Source organism: Gekko japonicus, unplaced genomic scaffold (genome assembly GCF_001447785.1).
Source record: "Gekko japonicus isolate JY-2015 unplaced genomic scaffold, Gekko_japonicus_V1.1 scaffold373, whole genome shotgun sequence".
Taxonomy (NCBI): Eukaryota; Metazoa; Chordata; class Lepidosauria; order Squamata; family Gekkonidae; genus Gekko; species Gekko japonicus.
This window is the reverse complement of record NW_015167542.1, coordinates 849,174-862,889: the sequence shown is the minus strand read 5'-3', so window position 1 is coordinate 862,889 and position 13,716 is coordinate 849,174. Positions and strand designations below refer to the sequence as shown.

The 13,716-nt window shown below is 46.4% G+C and overlaps 1 protein-coding gene across 5 annotated transcripts in view; it reads right to left on the bottom strand.

Moving 5' to 3' along the window:
• TCERG1 (transcription elongation regulator 1) overlaps positions 1-13,716 on the bottom strand; it is an 81,366-nt gene that overhangs the window by 35,570 nt on the left and 32,080 nt on the right. For all 5 annotated transcript variants that reach the window (XM_015413614.1, XM_015413615.1, XM_015413616.1 and 2 more), the window contains one exon: positions 9,032-9,192. In XM_015413614.1, the coding sequence (XP_015269100.1) occupies positions 9,032-9,192 (161 nt within the window). The remainder of the gene's footprint in view (positions 1-9,031; positions 9,193-13,716) is intronic.

The window sequence follows — 13,716 nt, the reverse complement described above, 5'->3', positions numbered from 1 at the left end:
CGCGTTGCTTTACTCTTTATGTCCATTGAAAAGGCTAACCCTCAAAAACCCTCTGGCTTGGAGCCCTTCCCGAGAGCTCCGTGGAGGTGCCCCTTGAGGTGGCACCCCTCCATGTTGCTGGTGTGCTAATCGCTCCTCCGCGGGTCAGAGAGTGCGACCGCCATCACTAGTCCACTTCTGGCTCTCCCATTTGCGCTTTCTTCTTCACGGACATCTGCATATCTGGACAGATAGTATAAAAACAGGTTGCTTACCTGTAACTGGTGATCTTCGAGTGGTCATCTGTGCATTCACACCCATGGGATCTAGTGTGTATGGCTGGCTGGATCGATCGGCATTGTAGCAAGCTCTTAACAGATTTTCGCGCCCAGACCTCAGGCATGTGCAGGAACCCCACCACGCATGCCCAGAGGGGTGGGCGCGGACATCCCGCCAGTTCCTTCAAACCGCCGTGAATCAACCCCTATGGAAAATGTAGAAGCTGACAGCAGTGGGGAAGGAGGGCGGGTGGTGTGAATGCACACATGACCACTTGAAGATCACCAGTTACAGGTAAGCAACCTGTTTATCTTCGACGTGGTCTCTGTGCTTCACACCCATGGGAGATTAGCGAGCAGTGGCCTACCTGGAGGAGGGTGCTGGCAGGTCCTTTACTGCGCAGCCGAAGATAGAATGTGACGTCCCATGCTGGTATTGGTGTTCTTACGGATGTCTAGGGCGTAGTGCCTAATGAAGGTGTTAGGCGTGGCCCACGTAGCGGCTTTGCAAATGTGCATCAGTGGCACTCCCTGGAGGAAGGCAGTGGAAGTCGCGACAGCTCTGGTAGAATGAGCCGATAGGGCCAGGCAATGGCTGTTTGGCAATCAGGTAACGTAGACGGATGAGACCCACATTCCCCTTTGACAGGAGCTGAGCCATGATGCGAGTACCCAGCCATGCTGATGCATAAGAGACAAAGAGTTGCGAGTCTCGTCTAGTTGGGTGTGTTCTTTTGAGGTAGAACAGGAGAGCCCGCTTCACATCTAAAGTGTGTAATAGCTTGTCTTCTGCTGATGTTGGATTTGGGAAGAAATCAGGGAGGAAGACCTCTGCCTGCAGGCGGAACTCTGACACCACCTTCGGCAGGAAGGAGATGTCCGGGATAAGGTGGACTCCATCTGGCAAAAACGACAGGTAAGGTGTATCGTGCCGGAAAGCCAATATTTCTCCCACTCGTCTAGCCGAGGTGACAGCAATTAAAAAGGCTGTTTTCCATGTTAGAAGTTTGAGGTCGCATGTTGCGAGTGGCTCAAAGGGCGGGCTTCCTCGTGAGCTGGCGGAGAACTAGAGGAAGGTCCCAGGGAACGACTGGAGTTTTGACAGGAGGGTAGAGATGCAATAAACCTTTTAAAAAATGTTTCGAAAACGGATGGGAAAACAGTGTGCATCCATCAACTGGAATATGGTAGGCAGAAAGGGCGGCCAAATAAACTTGTAACGATGAATGGGAAAGTCCCGAGTCAGCTAGGGAGAGGAGGAATTGGAAAACTCTTTCGAGACCCACTGAGGTGGCTCGAGGGGCGTCATCACCTAGGGAAGAACAGAACCTTCGCCCTTTATAATTGTAGGACTTCCGCGTAGTAAGTTTCCTAGAATTCAACAGAACGTTCACTACGCGAGTGGAGAAGCTGGTGACGTTATTCTCCATGCCGTCAGTTTCAATTGTGGTATGTCGTGATGTAGGAGAGGGGAGTCGGAGAGGAGGAGGAGGTCCTGAGCCAGAGGGAATGGATGGTATATTCCTTCTGGTAACTCGAGGACTGTTGAAACCCAAGGTTGCCTCGGCCACCATGGGGTTATTAGGATGCAGTCCGCGCTGTCTGAGTATTTTGCGGACCACTCTCAGAAGCAGAGGTAGGGGAGGGAACAGGTAAAGAAGTCCCATGGACCAAGGGTAAAGGAGACCTTCTCCCAGAGATTTTGGGTCCCTGCCTCCTCAACTGCAGAACCGAGGACACTTTTTGTTGGTTCTGGTGGCAAAAATATCGACTTGGGGAGCTCCCCACCTGCGGAAGAGTGGGAGGAGGTATGTTGGGTTCATCTCCCACTCGTGAAGGCTGAGTCCTGCTCGACTTAGATGGTCTGCCTGCACATTCATGTGTCCAGGGATGTGAGTGGCTACGAGGAAAATGTTGTTGGTGATGCAAAGGTCCCACAACTGTATGGCAAGGTTGCAGAGGCATAGGGAAACAGTGCCTCCTTGTCTGTTGACATAAGAGAGCGCCGTGGTGTTGTCCGCGAGGACCATGACACATTTTCCCTTGATTAAAGGTAGGAAGCTGGTGACAGCATGTTGTATTGCCAGCAGTTCTAGGAAGTTTATATGTCGCTTCCTGTTCTGCGCATCCCATTTGTCCCCAACGGAAAGGCCCATGGAGTGCGCACCCCATCTCGTCAGGGAAGCATCTGTCGTTATAGTGACTTGGGGTGACAGAGGGGGGAGGGGTGCTCCCTGGAAGATATTCGAAGGGACAGTCCACCAAAGTAATGAGTCTCGTATGCTGGGAAGAGGGGATAGGAGGACAGTGTGTGCGTTTTTTGACAAGTTGTAGTTGCAGATAAACCAGAGCTGCAAAGGACGCATTTTTAGTCTGACAAAGACGAGAACCGACATAGTTGCGGCCATAAGACCAAGCAGCCTTTGGATTTGGAAGGCAGTGACAGAAGGGTGGGTACGGACGACGGTGGCTAAGGAAATGATGTCTGCCGCTCTGTCTTGAGGCAGGTAAGCCATGCATGTCGTGTAGTATAGCGCCAATGTTTATTCTTTGGACTGGACTCAATTGAGACTTTTCTCAATTGACTTGTAGGCCCAGATCTTTTACTAGTGCCAGTGTCTCAGTGATGTTTGAGACCAGGGCGTTTTGGGAAGGCACTACGAAAAGCCAATCGTCGATATAGGGGTAAATGGAGATACCCTGGAGATGAAGGAAAGCCGCAACGACAATCATAGTCTTCGTGAAGACTCTTGGGGCGCTAGACAGGCCAAATGGCAGGGCTGCATACTGGTAATGCTGTTGACCAATTGCGAAGCGTAGGTATTGGTGGTGGGAGGGGTGGATCGTGAGGTGGAAGTACGCGTCTTGGAGGTCGAGGGTGGCCATGCAGACGTGTTTCCATAGGAGTGGCATAATCTGCTGTAAGGACACCATGCGGAAGTGATGGTAGGTTACAAAACAGTTCAGTGCCCTTAAATCTAAAATGGGTCGAACGCTTCCATCTCTCTTCAGGACTGTGAAGTATCGGGAATAAAACCCCATCCTGTGGAGGTGTGGTGGTACCTGTTCGATGGCTCCCTTCTGCAGAAGGAAGGACACCTCTTCCAGGAGAGGTGGGGAACGGGGTGTGGAGACGACGACAGGAATAATGGGGTTCTGCTGGAATTGGATACGGTAGCCTCGGGTCAAGATTGACAGCATCCATTCGTCCGAGGTGATGTGACGCCAAGTATGAAGGAGATTTTGAGGAGGAGGTTACAACCATAGAGTTTGGTTGAGGATGGGAAAATAGAAATTTGGACTCTGTACATATGGTCCAGTCATCTTGTCGACATCGGGGCTGACGAAGGTTTCTCCCATGGTGCCTTTGTAGCTTGCAAAAGGACCGTGGACATGGGTAGTGCCAGAGTGGAAGATGTATCAAGCTGGACGATGTCAAAAACCGCATCCATCACCTGCGGGTGTTGCTGAACGACAGAGAGGCCTAGGGAATGGGCCATTCTTTTTACAAGATCTGTGTATGACGTGACATTGTCGGATGGGGAGATGGACAAATCATCAGCGGCAGACTTATGATCAGGGGAGGTGTGAGCCTCAGATGCTTCAGTATCGGAATTGAATTGTCTTCCATTGAATCAGAGGACTCCTGGTGTGGCATTTGGACAGGAGTGTCCTGTTGACCAGTTAAAGGTCTTGGTGGAACGGCAGGGGTGGAAACGACTGGGGTTGAACGACTTGAGGGTTGGGAAGACGACTGTGATCCAAGTTATGCTGAGCAGGATCGTCTGCAGGAGGACGACAGAGAGATGCTGAAGGTCTCGACCTGTAGGGCGATCTCGATCTATGTGCAGAGTGGGATGAATATTGATCCCAGTCGGAATAGCTCGCCTGAGTCAGCCATGGCAAGGATGGTGGATAAGCCCCATACAGAAACCTCATCTGTCGTTGATCCCAAGAAAGAGGTGGTGGCGGGGGTAAGAAGACTCGCGGGGATCGACTTCTAGACCGTGAACGTCTCGGAGACAAAGCGGCAGCATGTCTTTGAGAGGAGCCCGCGTAATCTCCGTTGTCAATATCGACAGATTGACTGTGCCGGCGTGGAGGGTGACTCTCTGTGTCGCATGAAGCATATCGGTGCCGACATGGATCGATGTCGGAAGCTTCTGATACCGTTGACGACGGGGAAGGAGACAGAGAAGGCTCTGCATCCATTTGATGACTTAGGAGCTCTACCGTTTCGATGTCGGAGTAAGGACGCTCCATTTGGTGGACAGGGGAGTCCAAGACACGGATGGTCAGTATCGGTGGAGGGACTTGGGCCTCAGGTATCGATACAGTCGTTGGAGCAGGAGGCACTTTAGGGGCATGACTCAGTGCAGCAACCGCTACTTTCCCCTTCTTTGCCGCCTTAAGCGGTTTGGAAGAGCCCTTCTTTGCGGACTTTTGCTCCTTACTTGGCCTGGACTTCTTTTTCACCGGTGTGGAAGTGGAGGATTGCGCCTTCGATGCCGGAGGCTTTGGTGTCAGTTGGCCGATATCGGAGGCAGGCCTCGATGCCGGAGCCGTTGATGGCTTCTCGGCGTCCATCGCTGAGGAAGGATGTAGAACCGATTCTAGTAGGGCCACCTTAAGGCGCGCAGCTCGGTTTTTTCGAGTCTGGTTTGAAAAGTGAGCACAGTGGCGAAAGGATTCAGGTCGATGAGAGTCTCCGAGACAAAGTATGCAAAGGGTATGACGGTCAGGAGGAGCAAGTTTACTACCGCAACCCTTGCACCTATTTAAAAAAGCCCCACTTCTTCTCCATAAAAACTAAAATGAAGAAAGAAGAAGGGGTGAGGGGGGGTAGCCCAAAGGCCCGACTGAGGTAAAACGGCAACCTCCCCCTCCGCCGAAATAAAAGTTTTTGGGGTTTTTTAAAAAGTTTTTTGAAAGAACAAAGAAAAGGAATAAACTGAGGAAAATATCCAAAAAGCCGTGAGGTAAAAAGCTAAAACACGCGAACCGATCAGACCGACGAAGAAAAAGGTCTTTCGAATGCGGCAGTAAGAAAGGAACTGACGGTGGGGCTCCTGCGCATGCCCGAGGTCTGGGCGCGAAAATCCATTAAATGAGCTTGCACCGATCGATCCAGCGCGTGCGCACTGAATCCCATGGGTGTGAAGCACAGAGACCACGTCGAGGATCTTTGGGCTCACTGCTGTGAGTTAAGTTCTATGGTGCTCAAGCAGAATATGGAAGTCACTAAGGCAGAAACTGTATATTAACCACAAAGATTTATTTACTTACTCATCGGTTTCCAGGAACAGATCAGCAGCACAGGTCTCCAGGTGTACAAAGGAGAAACCTGGCTGAGGCACATTAATTTAGAAAGTAGTCTGAATTTCCTTTAATACTTTCAAGCATGAATAGGTGTTTACTAATTAGCCACTAGGATAGATGCTAACATACACACAGGATTCCATCCATACCAGCCTGCCCTTTCTCAAGTCATACTAAATGTCACAAGGTCTGCTCATTGCCAGACACAGGCCTAACAACTGGGTACTCTATTGTCTGCCAAACCACTCCGCCACACTACTAAGCAGAGCTACCCTTTGGATATCCTGATGTAGCAATATATAAAAGAACCAGGTTTTCCAGGAGAAAAGGCCCAGTTTAAATATCTGTATGATGATGATGAGGAGGAGGAGATTATTGGATTTATACCCCGCCCTTCACTACCCAAAGGTGTCTCAGGGCGGCCTTTCCCTTCCCCTCCCCACAACAGACACCCTGTGAAGTAGGTGAGGCTGAGAGAGCTCTTGACAGAAACTGCTCTTTTTCAAGAACAGCTCTTATCAGAACTACGGCTTGCCCAAGGCCATCCAGCCAGGTGCAAGTGGAGGAGTGGGGAATCAAACCCGGTTCTCCCAGATTAGAGTCCGTACACTTAACCACTACACCAAACTGGCTCTGAACACAATAAAGTCCTGAAATGGTTATTTACACACCTATTCTTTCATTTAGACTGAAGCTAGGGACAGTGGTGGCAGTTCTACTCATGAAGCATTAGACCAAAAAGTATGGTTCGTCTTTTCCAGCAACCTGTGTTCCATCAGTGGTCAGATACTTTGAGAAAGCCCAAAGAGGACCAATGAAGGCCATGGCCCTATGTTTGTTTCCTGTCCCTTAAAACCCTGTATTCCAATGTACATTGCCTCTGACGTTCTATTAAGCTGTTAACAAGCATTGACAAACCATGAATTTGCCTAATCTCTCAAAAACATGTAATCTAGTGGTCAACATCATAATTCTTATACTGTACACGCCCTTCCACAGTGGCATAGCTATCTTTTTATTATTTTTTCATTCTGTCAGGGAGTGATCAAGATTAGAGAAAGGCCCTCCAGACTGTATTGTTTCTGGCACTAGCCTCCTGTATGTGCTATGAAAGTGTTAAGTATCAACCGTCAAAGATTACCATTCCATCTGAACCCAAAACTCTGGCTTGGTACTATACCCTGAATACTAAAGGGATCTGGCAGTGTTCCCTCGAAGATGAATTAGTGTGAGCTAGCTCACAGTTTTTTAGCCTCTGGCTCACACATTTTTGTCTTAGCTCAGGAAGCATGGTTCCAGAGCAAACTAATTTATGGAGTAGCCAAATTGCATGCTCACAACTTTAATGCCAGTAGCTCTCAAAGTAGAATTTTTGCTCACAAGACTCTACAGCTTAGAGGAAGCATTGGTAATGAGTATCCTATAAAGTAGTCCTAGTAATGCTATAGTAGTATAGGGTAGGAGAGTAGGTCATGGAATTGTCCTTTTCTCCACTTTACGAACCTTTACAACTCACAATCTTGTAAGAATCAAGATCAAGACTAAAGAAACATGATGATGGATCTGTGGAGTTCAACCACTTAACATTTAAAAAGTTATCCAGAGTGTTCCAAGTGCTTACATAGGACAACCCAGGAATCCTTACCAATATCTTGCCTGATAAATCAATCTTATTATCCTTCTTATTATATACTTTATGCAAATGAAAGCAAAGGCTGAAAGATAATGATTTATCTCGCACTCTTGAATTAATGGCACTGATCTGGATTGGGACTATCTGTATCTGTTTCCAGGCACAGTTCAGAGTTCTTATCTATATGGCCCTAATTTGCTTGGTGTCAGTGTACTACCACCTTCAGTATTGTCTAGTTAACAGTTAAAATCCTCTTATCAAGCCCTGTTCTTTGCACCCTTGCCTGGAGAGGTAAGACAAGGTTTTTTTTTAGTGGTGGTGCATCCCCTTCAGAATGCCCTCCTCTTTGAGGGCCTATATTTAGACAGTCAGCCAAAACATTTTTTTTTAAACCAGGCTTTTAACTAAGTAGTCTATTCATGGCCTGGTCTACTAATAGCATTTAGAATGCTCTATTTGGTTTTGTGCTTTTATACTCTGGCTCTTGCTTATCCCACCACATAAACAGTAAAACTGTGGCGGGGGGAGGGGGGGATCCTCTGTAATTTTCTAAGCAATTCCTATCTACAACACATTGACACCCAGAGACTACAAAACTAGGATACCAGACACTGGTGTTGGGGGTGGAAGCACGCATGAGGTCCATCTAAGGCAAGATCCTATGGTGCTTTCTTCTGCTGTACCCGATAGGTTGAGTTCTCAAATTATTCCCCAGGCTACTATGATAAGCCATAAGATCTGAAACTATAAGCATGAAGAATGAATGAGCACCAAAGATCTAGGTGATCTAATTCACCCTCACCCTTTCACAGCTCACACATAGTATGGAGAGGTGCATGATGGGCTACACCCTGGTGTAACTTGACCCAGAAGCTGTTACACAGTCAGGCCCCTAGCTGTCACACTGCAGAACTCAGGTGCAAGCCACATCCTCTTGTGTGTGTGTGTGTGTCTGGGGGGGGGGAGCAGGGATTGGTCACCGACTCTCAAGCCCCAAACCAATTTTAAGATGGTGTCCTGAATCCTTCATAAGAAGAAGTCAGGCAAGCCATCAGATATTTTTTTTTGTTGCTTTTAGTGGCTGCGCAAATCACCCTATGGAACCTTGGCTGCTACTGGAATAACTACAAGGCTATCTGAACACACCCCAATAGCATGCTTATACACTAAAGAGCAGTTTAACCAATGCCCTCCTGCGGGGAGGTCATCTACTCATGTGCCCTAGTTACAAAAGATGCTGAACAAAGGTCTAGAAGCCTAGTGCTGAGGATACCCCCAGTCTGTAGCTGCCAATGTAGTGTAATAGTTAAGAATACAAAACAACTGGGGAGATCAAAATCTCTGCTCTGTATGAACACTGGGTGTTCCACTCCAGTCAGCATGTTCCCAAAAAGCCATCTCTAATCACTAGGCTTACACACCATCTTCAATTCCGCAAAATAAATAAATAAATCTAGAATCCAACAAAAAAGAGGACACAGCTCCTGTGACCACAAAGAGGACAGGGGGTTAGACCACAAAAGTCCAATTCTATTATCCAGTATCCACCAGAGTCTGTCTTCAAGGACTCTGCCTTCTAGTGGACAGGGAAGAGAACACCAAGGAGCCACTGGGAGAAATGTGTCTAGTCTACCATGAAGATCAAAACCATGTAGCTAAATTCAGTTGAATCTGAGGTGCTACAACTATAACATCTGCTCTCACTAACACTATGCCCCTTGCTTCAAAATGAGCACCAAATTAGAACCTGTGAGAAAACACATTAAACTCACACATTACAATACTGAAGGGGAAATCAATATAACACAGATTTTGTTCTTACTTGTTTTTTTCCCTTCATCCATTCCTTTTTTGTGAGGAGGCTCTTGAATAATTTTGTCCACATCTGCTCTTCCTATTAGGTCATCCGGTCGATCCCACATAGACAGACGAGTGGTAGGGTTATAAAAGAAAACCCGCTCGTCGCCAGTCCATACTACGCACCTATGGAAAAGCCATAAATCTGTTTACCTGTATTCTATCAGTGTTTGTTTAAAAGACAAAGTCACGAGCAGACAATTTTATACAAAGCTATAGTCATAAACCACAGATTGTTAATCTCCTATATTATGTGCACTTAAACTCCATTGAAATACATGGTATCATCCAACTCTGTGTTGGACTGATACCCCTGTGTTTTCGGAACAGAAAGCAGTCCTTTGGATTGTGGCCACTGCCCTTAGGTCCATCACTGCAGGCACTCAACCTGAGCTGAACAACTTCATATAATGATTTAGGGAATAATTTTAGTCTATAAACCTATAAAAGAATTATCAAGCTGGGTCAAAATCAAGCCCAATGCAGGTGAAAGCACAAGGGAAAAAGAGAACATCAATTCTAAGGAGGAACTAGGAAAAGCTTCCTTTTGCAGGAATGCTTCTGAAAACACGGTCTCACTGCAGTATAGACAGTCATAAAAAGGTGCATACTGTTCATGATCAAAGTCCTAGTTTTGTTCCTTCAGATCACCTTATTAATTCCTTTGAAGTCTGCCATCATTATTTCCCTTGCTAGATTAATCTCTCTGCCATTATTTTACACTTACTCTGTAGGTCTGTGGAAATCAGCGATATGACCACTCAAGCCAATTGGGAGAAAAAAACCTTCTGGTAGGCAGCTCACCTGGCCACGATTTCCTAGGGAAATTAGTGGACCTGACCCAAGAGAGCTCACAATTCTTCCTTTCTGAATCATTGAATGAAAAGGGAACAGATCTCAATGGAAGCTGCCTCTGAATTCCTCTACTGGCTTTTCTGGTACAAATATTTTGTTATACTTTTACAAAAAAATTTAAGACATCTGAACTGAAGCTGACCTTTAGAAAAAGAAGGGCAATTCATATGCAGGTGCTAGTGAGATATTTGCCACAGCTAATTCCTCAATTCTTACTATTAGTTTTCCTGAAAAATGTCCTGCTCAGAAATAAGTAGCAGAGACAGCTCAGCTAATGACTAAACAAACCAGATAAAGTTACTGCCTTTGTGGCTGACTCTCATCCTGACTAAGTGCAATTTTCTGCAAAAACTATGTAGACAGAACTGTGGTATCAACTTGTATGATGCAACATTTTGCTCAGTCATGGGAAGAAGATGGTAAATCCCGATCAGAATCCAGTTACACTTTTTGGCACACCACGTTAATATACCAGGCCCAGCTATAGATATGCCCTGTAAACTGTGATTTTGGCCCAGTGATCCATGATATGATTACAGTATTCTATCTTGGATGCAATGTGCTTTATGTGGGGCTACCTAAGAAAGCTGTTTGGAAACATCAAGTATTTCAACGCACAGACTGCTGAATACAGTGACTGCATCTCTTGTGCTGAAAGAGCTAAGCATCTGTTGTGAGGCAAAATTCACAGTACTGCTGTTTACTTTTAAAGCCCTAGTCAACTTGGTACTGTGACCTGCTGTACTGTCCAACACACCAGACAATCCTCCTTTGAAGCTCTACTCTCTGTGCACAGCCCACAGTGGCGACAAGGGTGTCAAATAGAGAGTTTTCTCACAATAGTGCTTTGGAATCCAAAGTGCCTAACCTGTTCACATTTAGGTGCCATGTTAAAATATTTTGGGATGGAATGGGTGGTGGCTGGTCATTTTCAAGCTTTCCTGGATGAGGGAAATTGTTTGCACGTTATCCAGTCTGGTTTTTGGCCTGTGAGGTCCCACAAGGTCCCATCTTATCCTCTATGCTCTTTTACATTTACATGAAAACCACCAGGTGAGGTTATCTGGAGATTTGGGCTGGGTTGTCACTGATATGTAGATTACACTCAGCTCTACCTATCCTTTCAGCTGATCCCAGGAAGGCTGCAGAAACCCCGAACATATGCCTGGAGGCAGTTTTGGAGTGAATATGGGCTAATAAACTGACACTTAATCCTGAGAAGACAGAAGTGCTAGTGGTAAACAGAAGGTATTACCTGGGATTTAAGGTGTCAACTGTTCTGGATGGGTTGCACTCTCCTTGAAGAAACTGCTCCATAGTATAGGGGTGCTCTTGAATCTGTGCCTACTGCCATATAAAGTAAATGGCAGCATACTGTGACTGCCAGTGGCCAGAAGTGGCTGCAGCCAGCAGTGCTTTTTACCAGCTTCCACTGGTTAGGCAGCTGTCGCCTTTCCTGGACAGAGAAGATCTGACACCATGGTGCATGCCGTGATTACATTTAGATTAGATTACTATATCACACTCTACATAAGGCTACTCTTGAGAAATGTTTGGAAGCTTCACTTGGTACAGAACTGTGCCACTAGGATGCTGACTGGAGTAGGTCATAGTGACCATATCATTCCAGTCTTGGCTCATCTACATGGGCTCCCAATTTGTTACCAAACACAGGTGGCATGCTGGTGTTGACCTTTGAAACCCTATATTGTTTGGGACTCCCTTGTGACCTTGCCCAACCACTACAGTCCTCTTTTGAGACCCTGCTTCAGGTGCCTCCACCTCCTGAGATTAGGTGGGTGGCAGCCTGGGAGACGGTATTTTTGGTCATGGCACCAAAGCTCTGGAACTCTCTCCCTGGGGAGAATCATCTGTCCTCTTCTGTTGCCATCGTTCACCAGCACGTGAGGAATTTTTGTTTCGTTTGGCATTCCCTCAGTGATCCCTCATTCCTGACCAAAGTTTTAACTGCAATTTTTGTAAGTATTTTAAGCTCCGGTTTTAAAAAAATTATTACTTTATGTATGTCTTGGTAGTCCTTGTGATTGCAGAAAGGTGGGATATAAATTTTGCAAAACAAACAAACAACTGTTTACCCATCTTTAATTGGCATTTTTATTATCTTGCCCTGTATTCTGCCTTTTTCACATTTTATGCCTCTTGTATGCTCCTTTCTTACACTGTTGAGGTTTTAGTGATATTATTGGCTGTTGACTGTAAACTGAGGTTGTTTTATTGATATTGAGAATCGTATTATGAAAATATTTCATTGACATATTATTTTAAGCGGGCGCCGGATACCACCGGAAACGCGATCAGACGCCCGCCCTTGCCCCGCAGTTTCTGGAAACTAGTACCTCCAAGGTACTAGTTTTTTGCTGCGCTTTTTCGGCAGGAAGCCTCAGTTGTGCCACGGAAGCGCTACGCTTCCCAGATGTGCTGGTGAGATCGCGACCGGAAACTCCGCTTGTCTTCCGTATCTCTTGCGTGGCTAATGTTGCGTGTGACCGCAGCCTAAATTTGTATTTTGAATGTCAGTTTTTATTGGGAGCAACTCTGGAGAAACGGCAAACAAATAACCTAAATAAATTGTGGTCTTCCAAGAAGAGGCATTAACTAAAACAAGACATAATGCAAGGCAATGATTTTGTGGGCCAGCCAAGGCAACTTTGGCAATTGCTTCAAGTGGCAGGAAGGCTTGGTTCCTCTGACCCCTTCAAGTGGTAGGAACACCACTGAAAATGAAGTGGCATATCTGAAGACGACAAGTTGCTCTGCCTCTATGAGTGCTTACTTATGACAGCTCAGGAGTTTGGAGAGAGGACAGTATGGTGTAGTGGTTAGGAGCGCGGACTCTAATCTGGGAGAATCAGGTTTGATTCCCCACTCCTCCATATGCAGCTGCTAGTGTGACCTTAGGTCAGTCATAAGTTCTTTCAAAGCTGTTCTCTCCATGGCAGTTCTTGAAAGAGCTCTCTCAGCCCCACCTACCTCACAGGGCGTCTGTTATGGGGAGGGGAAGGGAAAGGAGATTGTAAACCGCTCTGAGACTCCTTCGGGTAGTGAAGAGCGGGGTATAAATCCAATCTCTTCTTCTCCTAGATCATCTCACTTGGTTACTCTGAAGACCACAGACTCCCTTCAGTGGGAGAAAACCTATGCTGCTGGTCCTCAGTGAAGAGGAGCATGAAGTGGCAGGTGTAGTTAGCAGCATAAAACTATTTAGCACAGCAAGCACCTTTTCCAACAGTGGCATGATGGCCCCAATTTTCATCTCTATGTTCTTTTTATTATATCAATGTATCTAATTCTGAATCTGGCTCCCAAATGAGGATCTAAAAATGATGGGACCAAGGACAGACAAAGGAAATGTTTCTGCACACCTGGAAAAACCCCTAAGTTTGCAGAGTATCCCCCCCCCAATTTTTAATTGGGGAATACAACCCCCCCCCATGGAAAAGGCCATCAGAGTTTACACAAAATCTCATGAAATCAAGGCTGGCACTGAGGGGTTGCCTAGCAACAGCAAGATTGGAGGCTTTTGACCTAGAAAGACACTAAAAGCAGTGAGTGAGAGGGCAGAAGGAAGCAAAATTGACAAGCAGGGACATGTGAAGTTCAAAGGGGAGGAAAATACTTTGTCACCTGCTGCCCCTCCTCTGTGGCTTTCTGCTCCCTTTCCCTGCGGCTCTTGGCTCCTCTTTCTTGCCCCCACCACTTTTGCTTCACCTACTCTGGCTGATTTTTACTCCCTTCCACCCACCACTTCCTCAGTATTCTGTAGCTATGAATACA